General features: G+C 42.5%; 1 protein-coding gene across 7 annotated transcripts in view; it reads right to left on the reverse strand.

Moving 5' to 3' along the window:
* trpm7 (transient receptor potential cation channel, subfamily M, member 7) overlaps positions 1–26,787 on the reverse strand; it is a gene marked incomplete at its 3' end in the record, with an annotated part of 60,440 nt that overhangs the window by 20,320 nt on the left and 13,333 nt on the right. For 5 of the 7 annotated variants that reach the window (XM_080730729.1, XM_080730727.1, XM_080730728.1 and 2 more), the window contains exons 6-21: positions 25,931–26,054; positions 25,578–25,650; positions 22,565–22,665; positions 20,033–20,167; positions 18,750–18,803; positions 17,733–17,873; positions 15,705–15,836; positions 14,811–15,088; positions 13,092–13,320; positions 11,914–12,069; positions 10,716–10,859; positions 5,635–5,766; positions 5,241–5,492; positions 3,889–4,063; positions 2,150–2,282; positions 1,351–1,532 (exon numbers count right to left, since the gene is read on the reverse strand). In XM_080730729.1, the coding sequence (XP_080586855.1) occupies positions 1,351–1,532; positions 2,150–2,282; positions 3,889–4,063; positions 5,241–5,492; positions 5,635–5,766; positions 10,716–10,859; positions 11,914–12,069; positions 13,092–13,320; positions 14,811–15,088; positions 15,705–15,836; positions 17,733–17,873; positions 18,750–18,803; positions 20,033–20,167; positions 22,565–22,665; positions 25,578–25,650; positions 25,931–26,054 (2,441 nt within the window). Of the gene's footprint in view, positions 1–1,350; positions 1,533–2,149; positions 2,283–3,888; positions 4,064–5,240; positions 5,493–5,634; positions 5,767–10,715; positions 10,860–11,913; positions 12,070–13,091; positions 13,321–14,810; positions 15,089–15,704; positions 15,837–17,732; positions 17,874–18,749; positions 18,804–20,032; positions 20,168–22,564; positions 22,666–25,577; positions 25,651–25,930; positions 26,055–26,787 lie in introns of those variants that run through there. The other 2 variants (XM_080730732.1, XM_080730731.1) reach the window with 2 other exon arrangements.

The raw sequence follows: 26,787 nt of genomic DNA on the forward strand, positions 1-26,787 counted from the left end.
GGTGCAATGCGTTGTGAGCTTGTAGATCTGTTAACTTCCCTATGTTTGAAGCTACCTTACGTACGTACCCACCAAACTCACGTGTCATTTGGCTTGGATGAGAGGGGGAAAAAGCTTTCTGATGGTTTGTTATTTGTACAAGACATGCTAGTTATTAGTATCATAACCAGTAAGACACCTAAGGGCGAAAAGTGCCATCTGTCTGTCTTGGCCATATATGGATTCTGTTAGTGTGGTTCTCCTAACAGGGCATCATCTGGGATACAATCCCTTTTATGCCCATATATGGAGATCCCTGCTCTGAGTATCTGACATCACTAATCCCTTTTATGGCCATATATGGAGATCTTTAACAGAATCCATTTTATGCCCATATATAGAGATCCCTGCTCTGAGTATCTGACATCACTGTGATGTCACTGTTTATGCCTATATATGGAGATCCCTGCTCTGAGTATCTGACATCACTGCGATGTCACCTGTGATGTCACAGTGACACATCACCACAGTATCAGGCGTTACACGTATACATATATACATACGGACAAGCTGTGCCGGTTCTGACAGTAAACTGCGACCTACGGTCGCAATAAACCCATCCAGGAGAGTTATAGCGGTATTGAGAAATCACCAGACTGTGGTGGACCGCTTATAACACAGTGACAGACTACTAGGGATTCAACCTAAAAATGCAAGATACATAGAAAAAACGAAAAAAGAAATGACGAAAATCTGTAGGACACAACCATTCATTTCCCATTCACATGTCATAATAATGTGTAGCTCTGAGTAGTCGGACCTTCTTAGGTTAATAAGATGCATTCTGCTTATTGGAGGCTCTGTGTCACTCAATCTCTTGGTTCAGAGTTCATAGCACTGATGACTAAAACATGTCTGAAATTCAGTGTTTGTTTTCTGTGAAAGATCGCTACATGGTAATGGTGGACTTTAAACTTGTGACAAGTTGTGCTATGTTCAGTTTAATATTGAATAGACATGCATAGAGGCTGGAGTTAGCCTACCCTAGAAGCAAGTGTGATCCAGGTAATCCAAAAACTTAGCATCAGTCTAAACAATAATACTAATCAAAATAACAACCTACACCTAAGCTGTTGTTCGTAGGAATAAACACAGGAGCACCTGGATGTTGAAAAGGGGAGCAGTGGCAGCAGCCTAACCCGAGTTCCTATTTAACATTTAAACTTTTTTTTACTTTCTTTTACAGAATGCTTCCCAGATTGACCAACCGCTAGCATCAATAATGTCAGCAGGTTGCAGGAAAGGGTACGGGGAGAGTGAAGCGCTACCAAACTGGGGGTCCTTGAAATAAAAAAGAATCACTGTACATACTTGGTCCGTAGGTCCTCTCCTTCTTCCTCTTCCGACACATGCAGTAGAAGAGAGAGTAGACGTGGCACAGCAGGATGAAGGGGGGAGGGAGGACAGGCTTCTCATGGTAGGCCATGATGAAATGGTAGCGCTGGTACTTCCACACCAGGTTAGAGATGGACTTCACTTGCAGATACACATTACTGGAACCAACAAACAGAGGATAACATCATGACCACAACACAGGAGAGAACACACTTCATTCAATCAGCACGGGACAGAACAAATAGTCAGAACTAGAAAGTCAGTCAGTAGTAGGGTGATTGCATTGCCATTATTAATTCAGAAATAGACAGTCATCGTTGACCGATATGAAATATATTCAGGAATCGAGGTCCATGGCCTGCGGGCAGCATGCACAAGAAATATGATGCTGATGATCGCCTACAGTAGTAGTAAAAGTATTTAATAGTCTTCCTAGGCGATCAGGGGAAACTAGGCCCTAGTGGTTTGGAAGATGATCTGCAGACACACAGACAGGAGGACAGACAGGACTGAATGCAATTATTATGCCTGGTCTAGATATTTAAGCACTTTTAAATGTTAGCGATTCGTAAATTTACAAACTACAGTACAAGCTCGTGATCAGGCATGTGGTCATTGTTAGCTTACTGGTCCATTTGGTTGCATTATTACACTCTCTGAGTTATGGGGTCCGTGGTATCTAAGGCACAGCAAACTTAGTGCTCATGAAAATAAACACACTTGAGAACCAATGTCTGTCAGTCGAGTGGTCTTTGCGTACACGCCAGGGTCTTACTTGAAGAAGGCGATGAGCAGGTTGACCATTAGAATATACTGTACAAAGAGGTAGACTGCTTGTAGCAGAGGGGTCAGCCACACTCCTGCCGTGCACAGAGGCTTGACATATTGCTCACTGTTATTGGCACACACTGTGGAGAGAGGGCACATTATATACATTCAGAAAGATACACACAATCATTGATTTGGAGGTGTGAGCACACACTGATTTCAAAACAGAAGCTCCATCAGGAGCGGTGCACAGGCAAACAATCGCATGGCTTGACAAAACAAGTTTCTGCCATTTGGTTTTGAGAATAAGGGCCGGTGATACGGTCAAAAATTAAATATTTAGTTTTTTCTTTTTTTTTTTACAAATACCCTGACATACGTAGATAATATGGCGATATTGTGGGTTTGATCATTGGTGCTTTCACACAATTTTTTTTATAATCATCAGTAATGGCTCTATGATAACTAAAATGGGTCAAGGGATAAAGTTCAGAAAACTATATAACTTTACTATAATACAGCCTTTAATAATCAGGAAAATAAAACACACATCATAAGTCTGTCTGCTAATCTCTAGTCTAGTCACGATCAGGGTTTCCGCTATAGGCAATGTTTTGGCTGGCCACCGTGACAGGCAAGATTCAAGATTTTTCCGGGCAAAGGATAAACGAATCGTCCGTAAGTAATATAATAAACGCAAATATGGGCATGTGCAGTGAACCACCCAAATGAACACCTTGTTGCACCTTAGCGCAGCGCTTCTTTCCACTTTATCACAGATGCAATTGGTCTTGTATTTATAGTGTCTAAAGCATATCTACTCCATCATGTAGAGCAGGGGTTCCCAAACCTTTTTGTCTCAGGGCACCCCATAAATATTGTTTTAATCCGAGGCACCCCTACATTATAATGTTCACTCACTTTACTACATCTAGTAAATATTTAATATTGCAAACAGACAGTGACTTGTCTACTGCCCGAATGTTACTTGGTTTCATGCTGTGTCTTGTACAGAAAATAGCAGTTTTACAAGCTGACGAATGGTAGCTTCTTCATTTCTGAACTAAGCTTATAATGCCTGCGGTGCTGTGCTGAGTGTGAGTGTGTGTGTGTGTGTGTGTGTGTGTGTGTGTGTGTGTGTGTGTGTGTGTGTGAGTGTGTGTGTGTGTGTGTAACCTCAGGTTGCCAACTCGGGTCATGGAGCAAAGCCAGGTGTTTTGTTCTAGCCTTAGCTTCAAACGCTCCAGATTCAACTGGTGATCACTTAATCGCAGCCTTTTATCCAGATCACTTAACAGTTGAGTCAAGTCCGTTGAATGCTGCGGTGAAGCAACAGGCCCTCTGATGGCCCCCTCCCACCATACCCGAGAGACCAGAGTTGCTCTCTCTTCACTGTGCAAACCTTGCTTTGTGAGACAGAAAGAGACCAATGTTGTCTTGTCTCTCTCTGTGTGTGTGAACCTTCTGAGAGAGAGAGAGAGAGAGAGGTTCTCTCTGTGTGAACCTTGTTCTGTGAGACAGAGACCAGAGGTGACCGCCACTCTCTCTGTGCAAACCTTGTTTTGTGAGACAGAGACAGAGGCAGAAGGAGTAGTGCGGGGGACGCGATGATGATTAGGTCGTCGTGGGTTTGATTTGATAGTGGGGGTATTTTCAGTGACAATCAGCTGCCATGCTGTGGTGAGAGTCTTTAAATAAAAGCGTCCTTACCATCATAATCTCCCCTACCATCCTCATCCTCCTTACCATCGATTTCATAGGCATACACTTCCCCGTACATCATCCAGTACGGTTGGAAGACCACGTCTTTGGCCAGTGTCCAGCTGGGCTCCTCGTTTGGGTACAGAATGGCTTTCCTTGGCACGCCATAGCTCAGCAGGACTATGGCCATTATTACTACAATATAAAACATGTTGGCCACCTGTAACACATGTTGTCTGTTATTTCCAGTATGTCAAAGTGTTAGTGTAAAGTGTTTGAAGTGTTAGTGTAAAGCGTTATCACTTGAGTAGAACATTTCTGTTTTCAATATAGTTCACATACCTCATATAGGACTTCAACTGTTACCACAAATATGGCTGAGCTAGGGACCCATAATCAGGACTGAATTCTTAAGATTTGTTTAGAAAACCTCCGGAAAGAAAAAACATATTGTGTAACCAACACACGGATGGTGTATGGTTGATTCTGGGGAAATATTAGACTCAGATATTGTTTCATTGTTGTTTCGTCTTAGGTGCTAGTATTTTGAGTTGTTTCTCATTTTTTATTTGATCTGTTACCTTATTATCAATATTAAGGAGCTTTACTTTTCTTTTCTTTATTGCCAGTAATGACCCTGGATCCCAGCCTTCTAATCATTAGAATCTAATGGAATGAAACCTCACCAAATGAAAAAGAAAATGGAGCCTAAATCAGAATCCACAAGTCAATGATCTGTTCATTAACATTTCAACCAGTGGCACTGAACATGGATGTGTGAATTCTGTCTTGGTTCAACTGAAGCTTATGATGATGTCTGTACAAAACCCACAAGACGGAGGGGATTAGAAACCTGAGAATTAGTGGTCAGTGACTGATAGCGGCTCGACTGGTGGTTAAGTCTGGTAGTCCGGGTTAGGAAAACACAATGCTTACAGTACCTGGTCACAGAATGTGCACGAACAATGCTGTCTGAGTGCAAACGGCCAGATTAAGATGATCAACCATTTTGTGAACGCACAAACATAGCGACAACGACAGTAAAAGTAATTCTCTATTTTGTCAGATAAGCTTAGAACATTCAATGGCATTTTGAAGAATTACACTGAAAGTGGGGCTGGGCAATTAACCGAAAATATATCGACAATGATATTTAGAACTGTTAATCGAGAAGCAGTTTTTTTCCATTTTTTTTGTCCTTCTTATCCTTAAAAAGCAGAATGAAAAGCTTTTTTACAATCAAATAATTTGATGAGTCTGATTAGCCACTTAACCTTATATTATCATGTTGTACAATGTAGTAAAAATGATTGTGACATTGAATTTAAGTCATATCGCCCAGCCCTATAAGAAATTCTACACATGTACATGTATTGTACATGGCTGATGTAACTCACCATTTTGGCAATCATCATAACGTATGGTCCTGCTTGCTGGTTGACAGCCAGGATGTCAAGGAGACGCACGTACCAGAAGATGATATTAAGACAATAAACGGTCCTCCCCCCGACAAAAGTGTCCTCTCCACCCAACCTCAGGCCAAAGCCCAAGAAGAATGTCACAATGGCCAGAAAGTCAGAAATGTTGAAATAGTCACTGAACCACACTTTGATCTTCTGACTTATCTTTCCCGCTTCTGACATGAACATCTGGAAACAAAAGAGAAGAGAAAATAAGAATCAGTTTATTGGCTTTCTGTTTAATCTGTTGATCTTCCTCGGTATGAGGAAGAGCTACTACAGTAGGTTCGAAACATCACCGGTGCAGTGGTAACCAAAAATAATGACCCACCTCTCTGATCTTCTCCACGGCAGAGCTGAAGATGTAGAGGATAACGACCCACTCCTGAGCAGAAGGCCACTCTGGTGGCATCCTCACCAGAATCACATAGGAGTAGAACATCAGGAAACCCAGGTAGAAGAGCTGCTCAGAGGAGACACGACCAGAAGGAGAAAAAACAAGAAGAATTAGTCAGATTATATACAATTGGGGTGGTTGTAAATGGTCTCCCTGCTCTTCTATTGAGACATTTACATCCTGTGTCTGGTTTGACAAGGCTGGTTTGACAAGGCTGGTAGACACGTGGTACTGCCTGAAGGTCAAGATTCAACACCCCTGAGCAAGCAGTCAGGCATCATTATGTCAGCGGTTAAAATGTCAGCACTTGCGCAGGCGAATGGCAAATGGTGCATTTATATAGCTCCTTTATCCAAGGCATTTTACAATGATTGTGCATTACATTCACCCATTCACACACATTCATAGCAATTAGGGGTTCAACGTCTTGCTCAAGGACACTTCGACTTTAGACCCGGGTTTGATTCCAGGAAAGTTACAGACATTTTTACTTTAGTCAAAGTTTTTTTCTTTCTTCTTTATTGATCATGAAAAACACACATGCCATGTGTTTTGCCTATTATTTGGGGCCCACTTGCAATATCCTCACGGCCCACCAGTGGGCCCCAGCCTACAGGTTGGGGAATTGCTGTGCTAAACAAGCCAGAGAGAGAGAGCGAGATGGTCCTTTAACACACTACCAGACCTCATGGAAATAAAAAAAACATACAGACTTGTTGTTGAGAAGTGTATCATCATAAGCTAGTCCAAAATGTTGACACATTGGGCTCAAATAAATCAACAAACACTGTTGCTCTCGGGTGGAAAACTTGAGTGCCTATTCTGCCCAATACAGTTACTTTTCAGGAAGGAAAAAAAAAAAAGAAAACAAATAAAAACAACCTTTATTCCAATGAATCCGAGGTAGTTATTATTTAGCCACAAGCCCTTGTTAATGATTTTCATTGGTTAAATATTTATAAAACCCAGACAGATTTCTTTTAACCATGTTTAACTGGTGTCCCTATTTTGGCAATGTCAAAATCCACTTAATCCTCCACTTAATGTGGATTTAGTCTAGAACAGGGGGGAAATGCCTGTTGCTGTGATGATATAAAACAAAACTGAGTTTGACGCAATCCCAGAGAGGGGGCCTCCCTCTCTGGGATATTTATAGAAGAGGTCAACAGAGCCGGTCTCCAAAGGGATGGGATCCCATCAAGGCACTGTGAGGCCAGTGTGTGTGTGTGTGTGTGTGTGTGTGTGTGTGTGTGTGTGTGTGTGTGTGTGTGTGTGTGTGTGTGTGTGTGTGTGTGTGTGTGTGTGTGTGTGTGTGTGTGTGTGTGTGTGTGTGTGTGTGTGTGTGTGCGTGCGTGCGTGCGTGCGTGCGTGCGTGCGTGTAATGTGGTTGTGTGAACAGAGCTGTGTGGGAGAGACATTTTTCTCTGCTTTCTTCCAAGCCAGATTCACATTTCTCTACTAAACATATTTTATCAGTGGAGAGAGGAGGAACACTCACCTTGTTGTTTTATTTTATTTTCCAAAATTGTGAACTTAACAATTAGTTATACATCTGCGTATCTATTGATTTGTTTGATTGATTTTGCAGGCTGCCATGTCAGTCCGTCAGTCCTCGTCTCCAAGTGTATAGTGTTTATACTGATATGCTGTATGCTGTATGCTGATTTTGTCAGTGACAGAATGCACGTTAACTTTGCTTCTATATGCACCTACTGTATACACTATGCACACCTGAGCAGCCCATGAGCAGAACGCCAGATATTAAGAGATTGGATATTAAAGGTAGGGTAATTGATTTCATTGAATTCAAATAATATCCAAATGGGTCTATGTTCTGATAGTACTAGTTACTATAGAGTGTTTGGTCCATATTTGGACTTCAGCCTTATCCCCTGTGAGGAGAAAATAGCAGTTTTAGTTTTGGTGGAGGAGAGTGGTTTTCCTCTAATCAGGATAGAGTGGGGCCTTCCTCCAATCTCCTCCTCCTTATGCACACCAAGGCCCGCCCTCACTTGATCATGATTGGAGGAAGGCCCCCACCTGTCATCTACATGAAAACTGAAACAGAAACTTAAAGCTATACTGTGTAAGTTGCTAAACTAGTGGTCAGTAGCGGTATTGCTTTTTTCGTCCGTTTTTCACCCGGTGTCGCTGCGGACCACCGGAGCGGGGCCGCAAACCACCGCGACCGATACGAATCCATAGAGGGGTAGAACGTAATTTTCTGACCAGCATTTGGGGAGTAAGAGGCAAGAATCCATCACCATCGTAAACACTGTTGCTGAGGGAGGCTACTTCCTGAAGAGACGGCAAGACACGCTGTGATTGGCCGGTAGTGTATCATGTGTGTATGATCCGCGATGTGATTGGCCAACGTATACACAACGTATACAGATGATGCAGATGACGTAATTTTGACGCGAAATCCGGACCCCGGCCAGGATCATAGAAAACATATTTACAGAAGGCTTTAGGGGCTGAAATTAACGGAGTGGGTGTTCTAAAACTTTAGCGATTTAATAGTTAGGATAACTTTAAGATTTGTTTGATAAAAAAAGTTACATAGTATAACTTTAAGTGAAATCACTTACCCTACCTTTACTCATATTTATATGATACCAGTGGTGGAAAAAGTACTCAAATGTTTTACTTAATAGCAATACTGCAATCTAGAAATACTCTGTTACATGTAAAAGGCCTGTGTTCAAAATGGTACTTGAGTAAAAGTACAAAAGTATTGGCATCAACATGTACTTAACTCATCCAGTGCCAGGAATCTCCACTAGAGGGCGCCCAATGGCCAGAGAATCCACCATAGACATACGCTGTATATGCACAAGCCGTGCGCAGCCATGACGCGCCTGAACACTTTCCTTTGTGTCATGAACAGGACCAGGATGAAGTTAGCTTGAAGTTAGCTATTGGCTACCAAGCATTTTAGAAGCCCTATTTTCGGCGATTTAGCCGTGATTAAACCTTGCGCACCTCATGGATATGCATGGAACAGAGAAAATGAGCTCTAAAGATCCTGGATTGCATTAGAGTGGACGGCAAATATCGGCGGCGCGACGCTCTCGCGGGCCGATGTAAACAGATCGCGGCCGGCGGCCGGCTTGAAAATTTAGCCTGGTGCTTCGGTAAGGCCTCTGGATGTTTTTTTTTTTTTAAATAAAAAGCCGAACTAGTTCGGGATAGGCACCCCGGACGATAAAAAGGCCGAAATAAAGCCGAACTAGTTCGGGATAGGCACAGTAAGAGTTAAAGTACAACAGTAAAGGTACAAAAATGATTGAAAATAGCAGATCTATAAGCTCACAAAGCATCACAATGTATCTTTGTTTCCTCTCTCTCTCTCTCTCTCTCTCTGTGTGCATGGACACCAACTTGACAAGTCCAGTTCCTTGGCGCTAAAGTCATAAGGTCAAACTACAGGGGAAAATTGCCGAAGCTTGACGTGCGAGCTCTGAGATATAGGGGGAAACAGATTCAGGCACTGACGCTATCTCTATACATGGTAAGTCATTGATTGAGCGCTGCCTGGAGGACCGGCTCATCAGCACTGAGATCAGGGCTGAGGCAGGCATAGTGCGTGGAGATAAGCCCTGAGCGGGGCTTCATTATGTGGATGAGTGCTTTTCACAGATGCTATCGATACAGCCACAACATTGAACGGTGCAGCAAAAACAACCGTGTCTGCCCGTTATTTCTAAACTATGATCCCTGGGTCCCTGGGAACCGGCCTCAGGCCTACATACAGGTGTGAGAGAGAGAGAGAGAGAGAGAGAGAGAGAGAGAGAGAGAGCGAGAGAGAGACTAAAGCCCCTATCCCAACAGCAAAGCGGCCAAATACACAAATACAGCATTTCGTGAAAATGTCGAGGACCGACTCCACACGTTGCTATGCAATCTACCGCCTCGTACATTATGCTGTACATAATATCCTGTGTCGTCTACTCCAAGGGTTCCCACACTTTTCAGCGGTGCGATCCCCCAAAATAATCATATCTGAACTGGGGACCCCCCACCCTGACAAGCACTTGGAATTTTAGGTATTACATTTAGTTTGACTCTGTTCCGCAGATAAACATTGTGAAAATAGACGATCTGCAAGCTCTACAACGACGAGGCGTTGTGAGCTTGTAGATTGGCTATTCTCACAATGTTTTTCTCTTTCTTACGGAATATTTTTGAATTGTAACTTAACCCATTTAGTGCTCCAGACATGAACAGGTTAAAATGTCCATGCTGCCGTTCGCTTGCTCTGTCCACGGCCAGTCTCTTATTTTGAAGGCCGGAAGTAGATTGCGCAAACAATTCCTACTTGACGACATTTACTTGACGACCCGGAAGTGATCGTCGTCCCATGCGGGAGCAGTAATGGCAGATCGATGCCTTTCAGCTTGTACTATTTTAGCGAGAATCCAATGCCATCCTTGGCATCAAAAGTGTTTTTTGGAGAAAATGGACATCAAAGATGAGAATGACCGTTGGCTTCCATGTTAAGGGATCACTATTTTGTGCACGTGGATGCGCGATGATGAATCGGCGAGTACATCCGTGCCAGCACTTTCCAACGGACGGTACGGTAAGATTGCCAGCTTTACTGTATATACAGTATATAGTGCGAGTATACTCGGGATCGGCACTCTAAATACTCAAGTATTTTTCACGAGTATACTCGGGATCGGCTACAAATGAGTTAAGAAATGTGCAGATACCCTGTATACACTTATACCGTATGTTTGTTTGTTTTCTGTTCAGTGAGAAAACAATTTTGCACCTTTCGCAACCACCAAAATAATTGGGGAACCCCCTGGGGGGGAACCACCAACAGATACCCCTCACGTGACGTAAGCAGTATGCACTAATTTATATACGTAGTCATCTAATGTGGGATGCATGATTATAGTCATCTCACTATAGACAATATCGTTCTTAAAAATGCAATATCGGTATCGAACCGATATCAATATAAAATCCAGAGTCAGACAGAGAGCGAGGTGCGATTTACGTACCGTGTTGGACCAGAACTTGACGATGGGGGCGTGGTAGAAGGCATAGATCTTTCGGGTCAACGGTAGCTTCCTGGAGCGAACGTGGGTCTCCGTTTCATGCTTGAGCTCAACGTGGTCGTGGTCCCTGGTTTCCTTAAATACATCCTGCAACAACACATCAACACAACATGAGGAACCTATGCAGAGAGAGGGAGCGACACGGAAAGAATGCGAGAGTTACGGATAAAGAGGGAAACTACTATCACTAAAACAACAGAGTGAACTAGCCACCTAACATATTTCACAGGTTCTGGATTTGTTTATATCCGCTACGGCTGTGTTTCACATAGGGTTCTCAGAACCTAATTTGGACCATGCTCAGGAGGTGGTACTAATCCCAGGTTCTGTGAACCCAGAACTTTCCAAAATGTTCTAAAACAGCCAATAGCTCAAGAAAAGGTAAGAGGGGGGAGGAGAGAGAGAGATCAAAAGGGAGAGATTGAGAAACAGAGATGATAGAGTGTGTAGGCAGGGAGAGAGGGGAAAAAAAGCAGAGAAATTTGAAAGCAAGTCTGTGTGAATAACACAAGAGAGCGAAATAACAGGAATAATATAGAACAAGAAAATGAAAAGAAAAAGTGAATTGACTTAGTTACTTTACACCACTGAGAGGAAGCATGTTGTTTCAATACCAGTAAGACTCCGTAATCGGGAGATAAGTGACCGTCAGGTCGCATACACAAACTTTAGAAGGCAATCGTAGCCAATCAGGAGGGAATATGGGAAATGGGACAGATCCATGTTGATGACATGACTTGACTAGAGATACTGTATGTAGATAGATATAATGTGTAGGAGTAGTGTCCAAAAATGTGTTTTGCTCAAATCGGCCTGATGGTAGCACTAGAAGAGGGCCATGTGAGAAATCAGGGGCGGAGGTTGTGATTTGCCAGCCAAGGAGTGTGTGTGCAAAAGAGATAAGAGTAGGGCAAAAGTGTGGCGTGACAGACAGACAACCACTGGAGCTTTTCATAGTAACTTGCGATGGTAGCAATCATGGCATAGGACCAACCAGTCTCAACACCAACCAGCAGGGGTCAGCAAGTGTGGGAAATTCAGGAATTGGTATCATAACAACTACATTGGCAAAAGTGGGGAAATTGCTAACCCTAACCCAAAAATCTAATAAAATATAGATAATCATAAAGCGTAGCCGGACCATTTGTATGTCGTCCGGGACATGGTGGAAGTTGTGCTCGCTGTCCTCCATGGTCATCTGGTGGTCATCCTGGTTCTGAGGGATGTGAGCCATCTCTGCTTTGGTCTTATACTCCAACAGGAGGATGGCAGGAGGCACCAAGATGCTGAGGATCACCTGCACACAGACACATGCGCTCTAATGATTCTAATAATAGAACATCAAAATAAATTTGTTAAAAAAATAGGAACTTAAAACGTTGGTTCCATTCATCCAAGCAGGAACACAATTCACCCTTTGTCAAGTCCCGCCCGTTGTCCCGCCCCTATTTGCACCCATTGGTTGCTGTGTCTTGGTGGGACAAAAGTGCTTTCTCTCCATCCACTACCATTGAAATTCAGTTGCTTCTTATTGTTATTTTGTGTATTCAATTCTCATTTTAAACTTGGTTTCTCCAAAAAATTCAACATAAAAAAGGCGGAACCAGGGCGGGACAAGGCAGAAAGAGCATGCTGGTTGGTCGGTCAGGGACCAATCAGAAGAAATTGATTGATCATTAAAATAAACATGCTCTGAAAATGCACGTGGCCCACCCATCTGAACACTGGCACACATATCTGGCTTCTGTGTTAAGTGGTCAGCCGGGTGGGCCTTGAACGCTTTATTCGAGATTTTCAAGTGGGCCCTGAAAACAAAAAAACTAAAAAAAGTTGGGAACCCAGTGCTCTACATCAGTGGTTCTCAACCTTTTCAGGCCTCGACCCCCCAAATTATCATATTTTAACCGGGGACGCCCCTCACCCTGGCGAGAACTAAGAGTCGAGGAATTACATAACATGGTTCTTTTTTTCCACTTACATGGTTCTATTGTGAAAATAGCAGATCTACATGCTCACAACGCCTCGCAACAGCTATTTTCAAAATGTTCTGCATATTTGACAATTTGGCCCATGTTTGTCATTTTAGAAGTATTAAAAAAGTCATTAAATTGTCACTTTAGAAATGTGCAGATACCGTCTATACACTTAAAACTTTATGCTTGTTTGTTTACTTTGTTTAGGAAACAATGTTTCACATTAAGTTAATCATCTGGGGACCCCCCAAAATAATTTGTAGACCCCCTCCCTGGGGGTCCAGACCCTCAGGTTGAGAACCAGTGCGCTACATAAGCTTCCACTTTGACGTCACGCAGACTGCACCTTGTACCAGGAGTTCTTGCGCATGTTGAGGCGTCCCATCCACATGTCAGAGAGCAGCAGCTGGGTGCAGGTGTGAGCCACGAAGGGCCTGAGGTGTGACGACACGGCCAGCTTCAGACACGTGCTGTTGCTCCAGTTCTTCAGCTCGTAGGTCAGCAGCTTCATGGCCATGGTCTCGTCCTGTCTGAAAGACTGCTCCAGCAGGTCCACCGCCAACGTCCCAAACTCACTGCAGTGGAGAGAGGAGGAACAAACAACAAACCAGGTGTCAGGCGCAAACTTTGTACGAAATGTCCAAAAACCTGTTATTTAACCTGTGTTACAATGGATGGAGCCAATGTACTTATTTAGTCACAATATCTTGTTAAAGGTAGGGTGAGTGAAATCAGTTTCAGTTTTCATGTAGGTGACAGGCAGGAGCCTTCCTCCAGTCATGATCAAGTGGGGGCGGGCCTTGCTGCACATAAGGCCCGCCCCCACTCGACCATGATTGGAGGAAGGCCCCACGCTATCCTGATTGGAGGAAAACCAGTCTCCTCCACCAAAACTGAAACTTGCTTTTTTCCCCCTCATAGGGGATAAGGCTGAAGTCCAAATATGGACCAAACACACTATACAGTAACTAGTAATATCAGAACATAGACCCATTGTTATTATTTGAATTAAAATAAATCACTTACCCTACCTTTAATGCTTTTCATTAGACCAATATTTATAAAACCCACATACAGAATTTATTTTAAATAGTGGAAACAGCAGATGTATAAGCTCATGTGTAGATCTGCTATTGACGATATACCTTGGCACGTCAATCTTGTATGACCAAGTGTGGCATTCATTTCATTTATGAAAAAAATAAACATGAAATATGTAGATACAAGGTTTCTGGCTGACAGCAACTTTATAAAACTTTAATCCCTATTTAGTTCATTTTACAGACTTTAGAACGCTTGCGTTACCTTAGTGCACACAGTGTGCTTGTTCGAAGACATTCAATGTGAGTGAAAAGGTTTGGAGGCTACAGGAAGTTGTCTCCAATTACCAAGCTACACTGATACTCTAAAATCATTCGCAACATGCTTCATATTTCAAATCAATACTGTGTCCCTGTCTTCTGTTTGTATGTGAATATCATTTTGTCTTGAGAGCATTATGAACCAACTGTGTGCTATGTTCATTGTCACATCAAGCAGGTAACCAACAAACAAAATACTCCCGTATTAAAGCGCAAGGACACTTTTGTGTCGCCACAATTGTACAATGAAATAATATTACATGGTTAAGTGGTTAAACTAATCGATTTAGTAAAGTAAAAAACTATCCAAAATATTTTCAAGCTCGATTAGTTCAGTGGTTCTCAACCTATGGGTCGGGACTCCCAGGTGGGTCCCCAAATTATTTTGGGGGGTCCCCAGATGATTGGCTTAATGTGCAACATTGTTTTCTCACAAACCAACATAACGTTTAAGTGTAGAGAGAGTATCTAACATTTCTAAAGTGACAATTTAAGGACTTAAATGACTAATTAAACATTGGCCAAATAGAACCGTGTTATACAAAATGTAATGCCTCAACTCTTGCTCGTCAGGATTAAATATGATTATTTTGGGGGGTTGCGGCCTGATAAGGTTGAGAACCAGTGGATTAGTTGATATACAAGACATATATTGATTATTCGATTAACCAAGATGAAGTAGGTTTTGGATTATTGCCCAGTACTTTGAGTACTCCTTCAGCTCCTCAGAGGTGTCGTCTACAACGTCGCTCTTCTTGGCCTCGTAGCCCATGGATCGGCACAGCTTGCAGGCCACCAGGGCCTTGGCCATGTTCTCCTCTCCATGCTGCCAGAAGAACAGCGACATCTTCTGCCTCTTCATCAGCACGGCCCACACCAGCAGCTCGTTGAACGGGTAGGGGAACCGCCGCGTCTCTGGGTCGTCGATGTCCACGATCTCCTCCTTGCTCCTCTTCTTGTTCTGCTCCACGTGAGATTCCAACTGAGAGATAGGGAGGGAGCGAAGGAGTTGAAAGGGGTAGGGGTAGAATTTGAACTTCAGTAAAAGTAGCAATACCAGTAAGACTCCTTAATCGGGAGATAAGCGACCGTCACGTCGCATACACAAACTTTAGAAGGCAATTGTAGCCAATCAGGAGGGAGTAAGGGAAATGTGAGAGATACTGTGTACTGCTTTGCGTGATTTTAGGCCAAAATCTGTAGGAACAGTGTCCAAAAATGTGTTTTGCAAGAATCGGCCTCATGGTGTCACCAGAAGAGGGCCATGTGAGAAATGAGGGGTGGAGGTTGTGGTTTGCCAGCCAAGGAGTGCGTTTGCAAAGTCTGACATGGATAGGGGCAACGGTGGCGGAGATACGAGTAGGGGAAAGGTGTGATGTGACGGACAGACAGACTGACTGACAGACTGACAGACAGACATACAGCCGGTGGAGGTTTTGAAAGTAACTGCGACCTGACGGTCGCAACGACAGTGTACATTTTTTTGACAGTTTTTAAGTTATAGTCCCACATTCAAAATTCAAAGTACAAAAGTATTATCATCAAAATAGCAACGATATGGCGAGCCTATTGTCCAGCTTGTTCCAGAATGAGATTACCTTGGGTTTGTAAGGCTGTGCGGTCTTGATGAAGTGATTGTGTCTGGTCTTCTCTTTCTTATCGGCCTGGATGCTGAAAGACTCGTGACTTTTCCTCAGATGAGAGCCTGGACTAATATGACGACCTGATCTCTGTGAACGACACATAAAACGGTGTTCATTTGCACATTTAAAACCAAATAGGGTGTGTTTGGTTACACTTAACACTGAGGATATTTGCTCTGCACACTAACTTCAACTAATTAATTTACTTCCATCAGGATTATTTGGATTGTTTGCAAAGATGAGTATTAAGAAACATAAAAAGTATTTATTAATAATGTTCTTAAAGGGCCTACACCATGCTTTTAAAACTATATTTTTTGTATAAATATATGCTCAAAGTTTAGTCTTAGACAGGTTTTAACCCTCAACAAACACTCTGACCATTCTTTTTGTTTGTTCTAGCTCTACTATAATGAGGCTCTCCAGCTGCAATACCAAAACGGCCTCTGTTTGCTCAGGGGCACATCTAGTGGGGTTTTTCCACCCCTCCCCCCTCCCCTCCTCTTCACTCCTCCCCGGACCCCACGTTGACAACAAATAATGTTAATATTGGGCCAATACAAAAATAGGATAATGTTGCAGCTCTGATTATAGCCTACTGTAGGCCTATGTTGTATGTTATAGGCCTACTGTCAAATGACACAGGGCGACCGTTGCTAGACCAGACATTACAGAAAGTTAATCTACATTAGACAATCAACCCCACCTGCATTGTATTTATGTATTAAAAAAAAAGTTAAAAAAAAAAAAAAATGTTTTGAAAAAAAATGTTTGAGAAAAAAAAAGAAAAGTTTTTTGAAAAAAAAAGTTTTTTGAAAAAAAGTTTTTTGGAAAAAAGTTTTTGAAAAAAAAAAGTTTTTTGAAAAAAAAAAATGTTTTTGGAAAAAAAATGTCTTGAAAAAAAAAAGATTTTTGAAAAAAAAAAGAATTTTTTGAAAGAAAAAAAATTTGAAAAAAAAAATTTTTGAAAACAAATTTTGTTTTGACTCTGAAAAAAAAAATCCGTCACACGGATCAACTCTCAGAACAGCACTGTTCTGAGAACCCGTGGAAAGCTTTTCATCTCTGTCTTCCCAAAACCAGAGAAAGACACAATGTTCAGAAATAGGACTTTGTGAGGATAGAAGGTGCCAGTGGGACCCCAAAAAAAGGTTTTAAAATAGAAAAAGTGAAAATTCATGGTGTAGGTCCTTTAAAATATAAAGATAGGCATGAAGATAGCAGCTGTGCATATGTAGGCAACACGGGTAGAAAGAATTAAACATTATCTCCTGGTGCTTCTGTTAAGCTCTTGTATCTCATTATATCAATAAAGAAGCAATATGTGTCCAGACAGGAGTTATCATGTAAAGATTAGATTGTCAGGAATTACACGCTAAGGATCATTCCTTTGAACAGTTTTCTCCTCTAGCAGGCTTTAAGTACCTGGTAAAATGGCTAGAAGCAAACCCAGCAGTACTCTGGCTTAGCAGTGCAGTACATTATGTAAAACTCATTGGCTTAGCAGTGCAGTACATTATGTAACTCATTGTCTAGCACTTAGACTAGGATATGGGTTTAAAACCACAATGGTACACGCATGCAATTCTCTTCATTATATGCTGAGTCACTGAAGCTGAAAGGGTCTTTCACGTGACAAGAATTGAGCGCTGTGTTCAGTGCCAAGTGAAGCAGTGACTACATGACAATAACTGAGTGCTGCCAGCCACTGAAAAGGTGTTGCAACATTAGTTGGTTTTGCAGTTAATACAGAACAGCGTTTCCTGCAGGAAAACCGTAATCTAGATGCTAGTGGAAGCTACTGGAAGGGGGTGCACGTGCCTGTGCACACTGGGGCTGCACAATATGGACACAATTTCATACCTCAATAGTTGTCAAATATGTCAATAGCGATACAATATCCAATATGACTACCGGTACTGTATGTGTGTTGTGTCGCAACAATACAACAACAAATAATTTAGACATGTTTATGAAACTCACCCTGCTGTTGCCATGGAGATTGTTGTAAATGATGCGGAAGCGTTTCCTGGTGTAGTTACACCTGTAAGTCCCGCCCATCAGATACTCGATGACAAGGCCCACATCAATCAAGGTGATCTTGTAGTTTGGAGGAAGGTTACCCTACAGAAACAATGGAAGAACAATGATTGTGGTTAACACCAGGGTTATTGTAGATAACTAAACTAACAAAATAAAACTGTATAGTGTGTTTACAAAACTATTTAAAACTAACTAAGCTCATAGAGTAAATGTCCTTATTTAAACAAGTAGGTCGGGAGTGGCTTGTTGTCGGTATCAGCCGGTAACACGCGGGAGTCTGTCCCCGTTACAATGCGCTAGACCCCTGGGAGATGGACTGCTGAGGTGGAGCGCCACACCTACCATCAGCTCCCAGTACTTGCCGCATGACTTGCCAAGCCGTGCTACTCATACGCTGAGTTGGCGGTGCCCGGAATCGAACCCATGACCTTGCGGTACAAAGGCGAGAGCTCTACCGACTACACAATGTGTAGTGAGATTGAGATCTGCTATGTTACAATGTTTCTGACCCTGTTGAATCTTGCCCCTGACTAAAACGAGACCCCTGGGGGTCCCCGTACCCTACTTTGAGAACTGCACAATGAAATTAATTCCAAATCAACTATAAGTTGGTTGTTAATACATGATTGAATAGTGAATATTAATTACATGTTAATGATTTTACAACAGAACTCAATGGGAGTGTTGTCATCTCTTTCAAAAGCTCTGGTTAACACCTGAAATCAACCAATGCAACGTTGACTCTCTGCTGAACTTCTCCTCAAACCAGCCGATAATGTTTGATTAACAGTTTGTTTCGGGCTGTGTCCTGCACCAAAAACCACAATCTACAAGGCAAGCTCACAAAGCGTCACAGTGTGACAGGTTGTGAGCTTGTAAATCTGTTATCTTTCGGAGTGCAACACCAACGCACAACTAAGTATAGCTCTACGTTAAACTTGAGAGCTGATATCTTACCTGTTTAACATCCCTGACCAGATGAAGAAGAGTTGGATTGTTGGGAGTTTGTTTCTGTAAGAGAAGACATGCAAACAAACAGGAAGAAAGAGCTACAGTATGATAAACTGATTGTGTATCCTTGTTCATCATGTATTTTAGTGTTTTGAACTTCAATAAAATACCTTGAAAAATATAGATATTCTATGCCACTGGGGGAAAACACAGTGAACATGCCATTTCAAGGCATAAAGATGTTTTATTAATGTTTTATAGCAAAATAACTATCTCAAAAGCATTCATTTGTTAATTTGTGTTAACTCTCTACCTAATACTGTACATCTGCCATGTTAACTCATTTTTCCTACTGCCTATGACTAGTATGACGAGTTATATAAATGCGTCCGTTGCGCCTATGAGGAGTATGACGAGTTGTCAATATGCTGTAATCGCTATAAAATCGCTATAATCGCCGATCCGCCATTATTTTTTCTCTATAGATCCACACTATCCACAGAAACCGGATACGGATGTTCCCAGACAAAAAAGAACAGGGGGCGGGACAACCAACCCCCTGTATCTTGTCTCCGAAAGCCATTCACTTCCTCGTTACGCAACATACACGAGGCATGCACACACTGTCGCTATGGACTATAAAGGTAAACAAAATCAGTTTGTCGCGAAAGAAGGGGGATCAAAATCGCAGTCAATGAGTTAACTCTCCTACTGCCAGATTATTTATTTATTTATTGGGTCTGGTGCCATCAAAAAGCGGCTTACCATTGCGACGTTATAGTAGATAGACAGACAGACATTTATTTATTTATTTTTATTTTTTTGGGTTGTGCAATAGTGCACTTTGGTCTGCCAGGCAGCAGAGGGCGGCGTCATGCGAGAATGAATGTGAATTTGCCTGTTATGTGTTGAAGAAGAAGAAGACCAGTCACTGGCCACAGAGCCTTACAGCCAGAGGAAATCAACAAGGAAGTGAATTGTTCTCCGTTGATGTTAACGCATAATGGATTTTTTACACCATCACCGCGGAAAATGTGTTTACAGTAGACGGCCGCGCGACCCCTCATCAGCTTACAGTCATCAGACGAACGAACCGAACGAGCGCCGTATTGGCGGAGAGATCTTGCGAATTGGGGCGAACGTGAACGTTCAAAGCGTGGTAAGAGTTAAGTGGTCAGATAGGTGGAGTACTGCGTGCATTTCCAGAGCATGTCTGATTGATCATCAAAATGGATTGTTCATCTATGTGTTACCGGGGTGTGTGTGTATGAGTGCATGCAGTGTGTTACCGTGTTATAGAGTTCCTCCAGGCGGTTGATGGTCAGAAAGCGGTGCATGCTTACACCGTTTTCTATCAGCAGCTTGACAAAATCCACCCTGTCCATTACCAGAGCATCTAGCATGGCCTGTTCCAAAGATCCCACCTACACGCACACGCACACACACACACACACACAGCATTGCATTCCGTTTCATTATTACTGACCTATGAACCACTTAAACCCCAACATTCATATTCTTGGGGGGGGGGGGCACTAGCCAAAAAATAGACGATCTACAAGCTCACAATACACCACGCTGCAAAGCATTGTGAACTTGTAGAAGTAGATCAGCTATTTTTGGCAAAAAGTTTGTGTAAGCACTAAGCAGACCATGTACAAAGCCTACTCAAGACCAGTTTACAAGTCTTGCGCAGTGCTTCTCAACCTTTTCAGGCCGCGACCCCCAAAATAATCATATTTTAACAGGGGACCCTCCCACCCTGACGAGCACATATAACACGGTTATATTGTGAAAATAGCAGATCTACATGCTCACAACGCCTGAGCTTGTAGATCGGCTATTACCAGTAAGACTCCCTAATCGGGAGATAAGCGACCGTCAGGTCGCAGCGTGATTTTAGGCCAAAATGTGTAGGAGCAGTGTCCAAAAATGTGTTAGAAAAAATCGGCCTGATGGTGGCGCTATATGGGACAGATGCATGTTGATGAGATGAGTGTAGACATACTGTGTAGCGATTTGCGTGATTTTAGGGCAAAATCTGTAGGAGCAGTGTCCAAAAATGTGTTTGAAAAAATCGGCCTGATGGTGCCGCTATATGGGACAGATCCATGTTGATGACATGAGTGTAAAAGAACAAGATGATGCGCACATCCTTTCCAAGTGCTGGTGCTGGGCTCAGGTTGACATGAGATTAAAGAATGGAGGTCCGCACACAGCTCAATGCTCCACAGTGTTTATTTAAAACATAAAGTTAGACGACGTTTCGGCCATCAGCTGGCCTTCATCAGATGAAGGCCAGCTGATGGCCGAAACGTCGTCTAACTTTATGTTTTAAATAAACACTGTGGAGCATTGAGCTGTGTGCGGCGGACCTCCATTCTTTAATCTGATGACATGAGTGTAGACATACTGTGTACCGATTTGCATGATTTTAGGGCCAAATCTGTAGGAGTAGTGTCCAAAAATGTGTTTTTAAGAATCAGCCTGAAGGTGGCACTAAATGGGAGAGATCCATGTTGATGACATGAGCGTAGAGCAAGTGTGTACCGATTTGCGTGATTTTAGGGCATAATTTGTAGGAGCAGTGTCCAAAAATGTGTTTTGCAAGAATCGGCATGGTGGCGCTAGAAGAGGGCCATGTGAGAATTGATGGGTGGAGGTTGTGGTTTGGCAGGCAAGGAGTGTGTGTGGAAGATTTCACATGGATAGGGGCAACGGTGGCGGAGATATGAGCAGGGCAAAAGTGTGACGTGACAGACAGACTGACTGACTGACGGACTGACTGACAAGACAGCCGGTGGAGGTTTTGATAGTAAATGTGACCTGACGGTCACAATCACAATTTCTGCCTCTATACAATTTGGCCAAGGTTTAATTTGTCATTTTAGATTTCTTTTAGTTTTGTATTACTTTTTTATTAAAAAAAAGTCCTTAAATTGTCACTTTAGAAATGTGCATAAACTCTATACACTTAAAACTTTATGCTGGTTTATGACAAAACAATTTTGCACATTAAGTTAATCATCTTGGCACACCCCAAAATAATTTGGCGACCCCCCTGGGGGTCCCGACCCACAGGTTGAGAACCACTGGTCTAGAGGGTGGGGAAGTGAATATAGGTGGGAATTCAAAATATAGTTTTTCATAGATAACCTACAAGCTTTAAATAGACAATCTACAAGCTCCCAACGCGTTGTGGCGTGAGTTAAATTTTCTATACTTTTTAAATAGGGCTCAAGTGGTTAAATCGATGCATTTGGAAAGAATAAGGAGAAAACAAAAAACAAAGCCATAATGACAGAACATGAATATAATTCTGTGCGTCAATGCTAACCTCAGGGATTCCAAATTTTACATCAGCACAGCTATCAGGAGCTTCTTATAAAAGATTAATCTAATGGGGTTAATGTTACGTCATGTTAAGTCGAGACAAATGGTTTGATGGCAGACTGCCAGAGTTGAATCCCTGGCTCCTCTGAGCTCAGAGGCTGGCGGTCCTCGGGCCTTCTGGACCATTTGAAAAGGTTTTGTGTGAATGTCAAAGCAAGCAAATATCACTACAAAGCATCTGGCCACTCAAACAAGCAGATGCAAGGCAGTTGTTCTGAACATTTTCATGCCAAAGAACCCCCACGGATTTTATGCCAGGGATCTCCAGAATAGAACATTTTGTCCAAATTATTCACAAATATAATATATTCCAAAATTCAAAAACAGCAGAGACTACAGGCTTACAACGCATCACATCGCTGGGTGGGGACCCACTGGAACCCCAACAAGGACCCCATTTTTGAGAACTCCTGATGTAGGAGACGTACCAGGAGCTGCTGGCCGTACACAAACACGTGGTTCTTGGCGATGTCGACACGGTCCCACGCCAAGGTCAGGACCAGCTGATCGAAGGCAGACGCATTTGTGCCTAAAGAAAGAAGGTGGGCGATGAATACACTCACACATACGTATACAGTATATGAAAATATGATACATGTGCGACATTAATTCCCTCTTTTGATACATGATGTATTTCTCTCCCAATTTAGTTGTTATTCCAATTCCCCTTGAATAAGCTAACTTGATTTCTGTTTTTGGTATTTTAAACTCTGCTTGGAAAGGGTGTAGACATCCATGTCACCTTTGATAGTCACTTCTTTCCAACTGACTGAAAGTTCACCTAGAGAACATAATGTGTGAGGAGGAACATGCTATCTTTCCCAGTTCAGCTCCCTGCTGAACAGTGGGGTTGTGATTTTGAATAAAGAAAATCCATATTCAAGTACATATTTGAATGTTGTATTAAAAATAAACTAAAGTTCAACCCTGGGTCACAGCATTATTTTTTCTCCTGAAAATCCCATAGATACATCTCAGATTGCGTCAGAAATAAACAGCCGGGCGATTTTATTCATATGGATATGAAGCATCAACTGACAATGAAAAAGTACTAATCTATCCAAAGGGTAAAAAAATAAAAATAAATCTCCAAACAGACATTATCAAATGCAACTCAATATCATAAACCACACAGAGTCACATACCTGACAAAATCGTGTGGTTTGTTTATTATTATCACGGTTCCAAAAATAAATCTCTATGGGAGAACTACTTGAAGCAGTTTCAAGTAGTTGGCTATTTTCCACGGTGTAGAGGGAAAGCACAGAGCCATGGGGGAACCCGGTCTATGTAGAAGTATATAGGGTTTAAGTGAACTAACTTGGTGCACCTGAGTGACTAGGGTCTGTGGTGTCAGGACTAGTTGAAGCACTTGAGTAAGATGAGTTGTCAAGAACAAAAAAAGGTAGCTTGCAACTCACTTTTGGTAGCTCCAATATTAATTTGTGACAAGCAGCAGTGATAAACGTTTCAACCGTTCTTCAGTATGGTATTATATTATTATATATATTATAGTATTATAAGATGAGTTGTCAATCACAGAAAAGTACATTGAATTGACTTGACAGCACGTTGACAGCACCTTCAAATCCATGTTAAGTTAAATCTTAACTCACCTTTTCAAGTTGTGTTCCACTTTTTATATACTAAATATAATACTGAGAAAATTATTCGAACACTACACACAACAACTTCCTTAGCCAACAAAACATACTACATACAACTATAACCAACTAAACATACTACATACAACACTCTTAACCAACTGTGATAAATTGATTATGTATGAGTGGGTACAATTGTCTTTGAACAACGTGAGAGGTTTGGTTCCCACCGGGGTGAGTTACTGTTTCACCCTGAAGAATGTGGCTCTGCCGGCCAAATATTTGCCCATGCGGGCCTTCTTCAGGGTGTTTTGTTCTGTCACAATCCTCAATGAGTCTTTTGAGTATCAGAACTAGTTTCTCCACAACTCTAATCAGTCTGAAAAGGGCACGATGCGAGTGGGGTTGAACACACACCCCACACACACGCATTCCTTCCTTTTGTCTCCAATTAGAGTAATGGGAATGAATGCAATTTAGATAGTATATAATATGGGTTTAGACAGATGCCAGGTTCTTGGATTACCTGGGATCCTAGTTTCTTGAGGCACTACACCGTTCTCTCTACATTCTATGTATGTGATTACCTTGCTTATTGTAAGTCGCTCTGGCTAAATGTCTGCTAAATGCCTAAATTGTAAATGTAACTGTTAAAACTCTAGTCCTATAATAAGAAAGAAAGAAAGAAAGAAAGAAAGAAAGAAAGAAAGAAAGAAAGAAAGAAAGAAAGAAAGAACGAACGAACAGCACAGATGTGGAACATTGCAGACACATGGGAAACAGGCCAATGATGGCTAAATGCAGGACAAGTGGTTCCAAACCTGTGCGAAAGGGGCCCACAGCACTGCTGTGGTGGGCTGTGAGTACATTGTAAGGGGACCCCCAAATAATTAGCAACCCGGAACACGACTGATTGATTCATCATTAAAATGCTCATAAAATGCATGCGGCCCACCGATCTGACCACATCTGAATAGCGGTCGGATGGGTGGGCCAGGAACGCTTTTGAGATTTTCATGTGGGCCCTGATCCAGAAAAGGTTGGGAACCACTGATAGGTGAATACCTAGCAACCTTGCTCTCCCCTCAGGAGTGTGTCTCTCCCTGTCTCAGACAGACTGCAGAGAAAGAGGCAACAGCATGGAGGCATGCAGGGAAGAAGAGGAATGACGCTGTTGAAAGAACGCTGGCTGGCAACACGATCTCTTCACACACACAAACACACACACACACACACACACACACACACACACACACACACACACGCATGTGTGCACACACACACACGCGCGCGCACACAGTCCGCACACACGCACACGCAGAAAGGAATGAGAGAGTGAAAGAGAGAGAGCACATGTCTGTCTGTTTGTGTGTGAGTGCGTGTGAGAATGTGTGCGTGTGTGTGTGTGTGTGTGTGTGTGTGTGTGTGTGTGTGTGTGTGTGTGTGTGTGTGTGTGTGTGGGATGGTTTCTCAAAGCATATCTATATCGATATGAAAACACGACAAGGTCAAGCCAAAGTCAAGATGTTAATCTATAAAGTACAGAAGCATGTGCTGCCAGGGTACAATCCCAGGATGATGAAGAAGAGGCTAAATTCTTGTCATTACCACTTCTCGTGTTGGCAATGAGACAAACATAGTGATAGGCACAAAGAGAAGGGAAGACGGGAATCACAGAAAACAGAAGGATGAGAAGCATGATAAAGAGGAGAAAAGCTGAAAGAAACAGGATTGAGAAGGAGAGAGAGACAAACGAAGAAACAGAGATAAGAGTAACAGGGAGGAGGACAGGAGACACACAATAGACAGAGAGAGAGGAGAGTGGTACTTGACCAACCTTTGAGTAGAGCCCTCAGAATGGCCACATCTATGTCCTGGTGATCCTCTGAGCTGATGTGGAACACAGTGATCTGTTTACAAAGGAGATTCAAAGCACCTGCATTAGGGGTGTAACTGTCCGCTTTAAAAGCGCCAATGGATATTTGCCAATCCATTGTAGTAAATGGCATAAATGGACTGTGAAGTCCAAGATGGCTGCAACAGTTAACCACTTTTCAACTTTCCCAGTGAACTGGAGTGATTCAAAACTATACTATGCACATCCAAATGGATGTGGAGTGGAGTGTCTTAACCCATATAACCAAAACAAATACTCTGGATGAATAATTATGTTGTTGATTTTCTTTTTACCAGTTCTTTGCTCTTCATGCACTCCATGAGTGTCTGGAAGAGATGAAAGGCATCGGCATGGCTGAAGTTGAAGGTTTTCTTGATGGTTGCGATGATGTCTGCCTCCACACCGTCAGGTAGACCCCTGCATGGGAACAATTGTGACAATAAGGGTGAAACTTGGTAATAATTAATTCTATTTCATCCCTCCTGACCGCCAGAGGCGGTGCTTTAAGCACTGAATATTTCCCCTCGCGCATGCGTAGTTTGAGTGTTTATACCAAAAAAGTCACCTGTGACCCCCGTATGAACCGGTAGTGGTCCATATGTACCGGGGATCATCAGGGAATCAGTCCCTTTTCTTTTCTCGCATGCGAAGTTGCAACTTTGCGTTATGCTTATGCTTAAATGATTAAGCTGCATTGCTATGTAAAAAAATAAATCTACTTATTGAAAGTTAAGTTGCTAGTAGTTCCGCGGCCATATACATTGGCCGGAGTAGCGAAGTGTTCGCCCTCCGGGGACTGCAACTTTATCAACAACAAACAAAGCGTCCACGCTATGGCGTTCTCAACTCCTCTCGCTGGTAAGGAAGGGTCTTCTTCTCCGGTCAGAAGGTAGGGTTATTAGCGTTGCTATCCGCATTTAAGACGACGCTCGGTTGAGTTCAGTCTGACTTTGATAGTTGTCCACCTATGTTGGCAAAAGCTGCGTCCACACCGCTTCCCTCCAATGTAAGGTTGTTTGGTCCATAGTAGACGGTTCCGTTAGCGTTGGCGTTACTATTATCATTAAGGATAAAAGTGCATTTTCCTTCTTTTTTCTGATACACGCTGTTTATAGCGATTGATTTTCGTTGTTTTTTGGTCCCCGCTGGT

This window comes from Nannobrachium achirus (genome assembly GCF_963921795.1).
Source record: "Nannobrachium achirus genome assembly, chromosome: 7".
NCBI classification, from domain to species: domain Eukaryota; kingdom Metazoa; phylum Chordata; class Actinopteri; order Myctophiformes; family Myctophidae; genus Nannobrachium; species Nannobrachium achirus.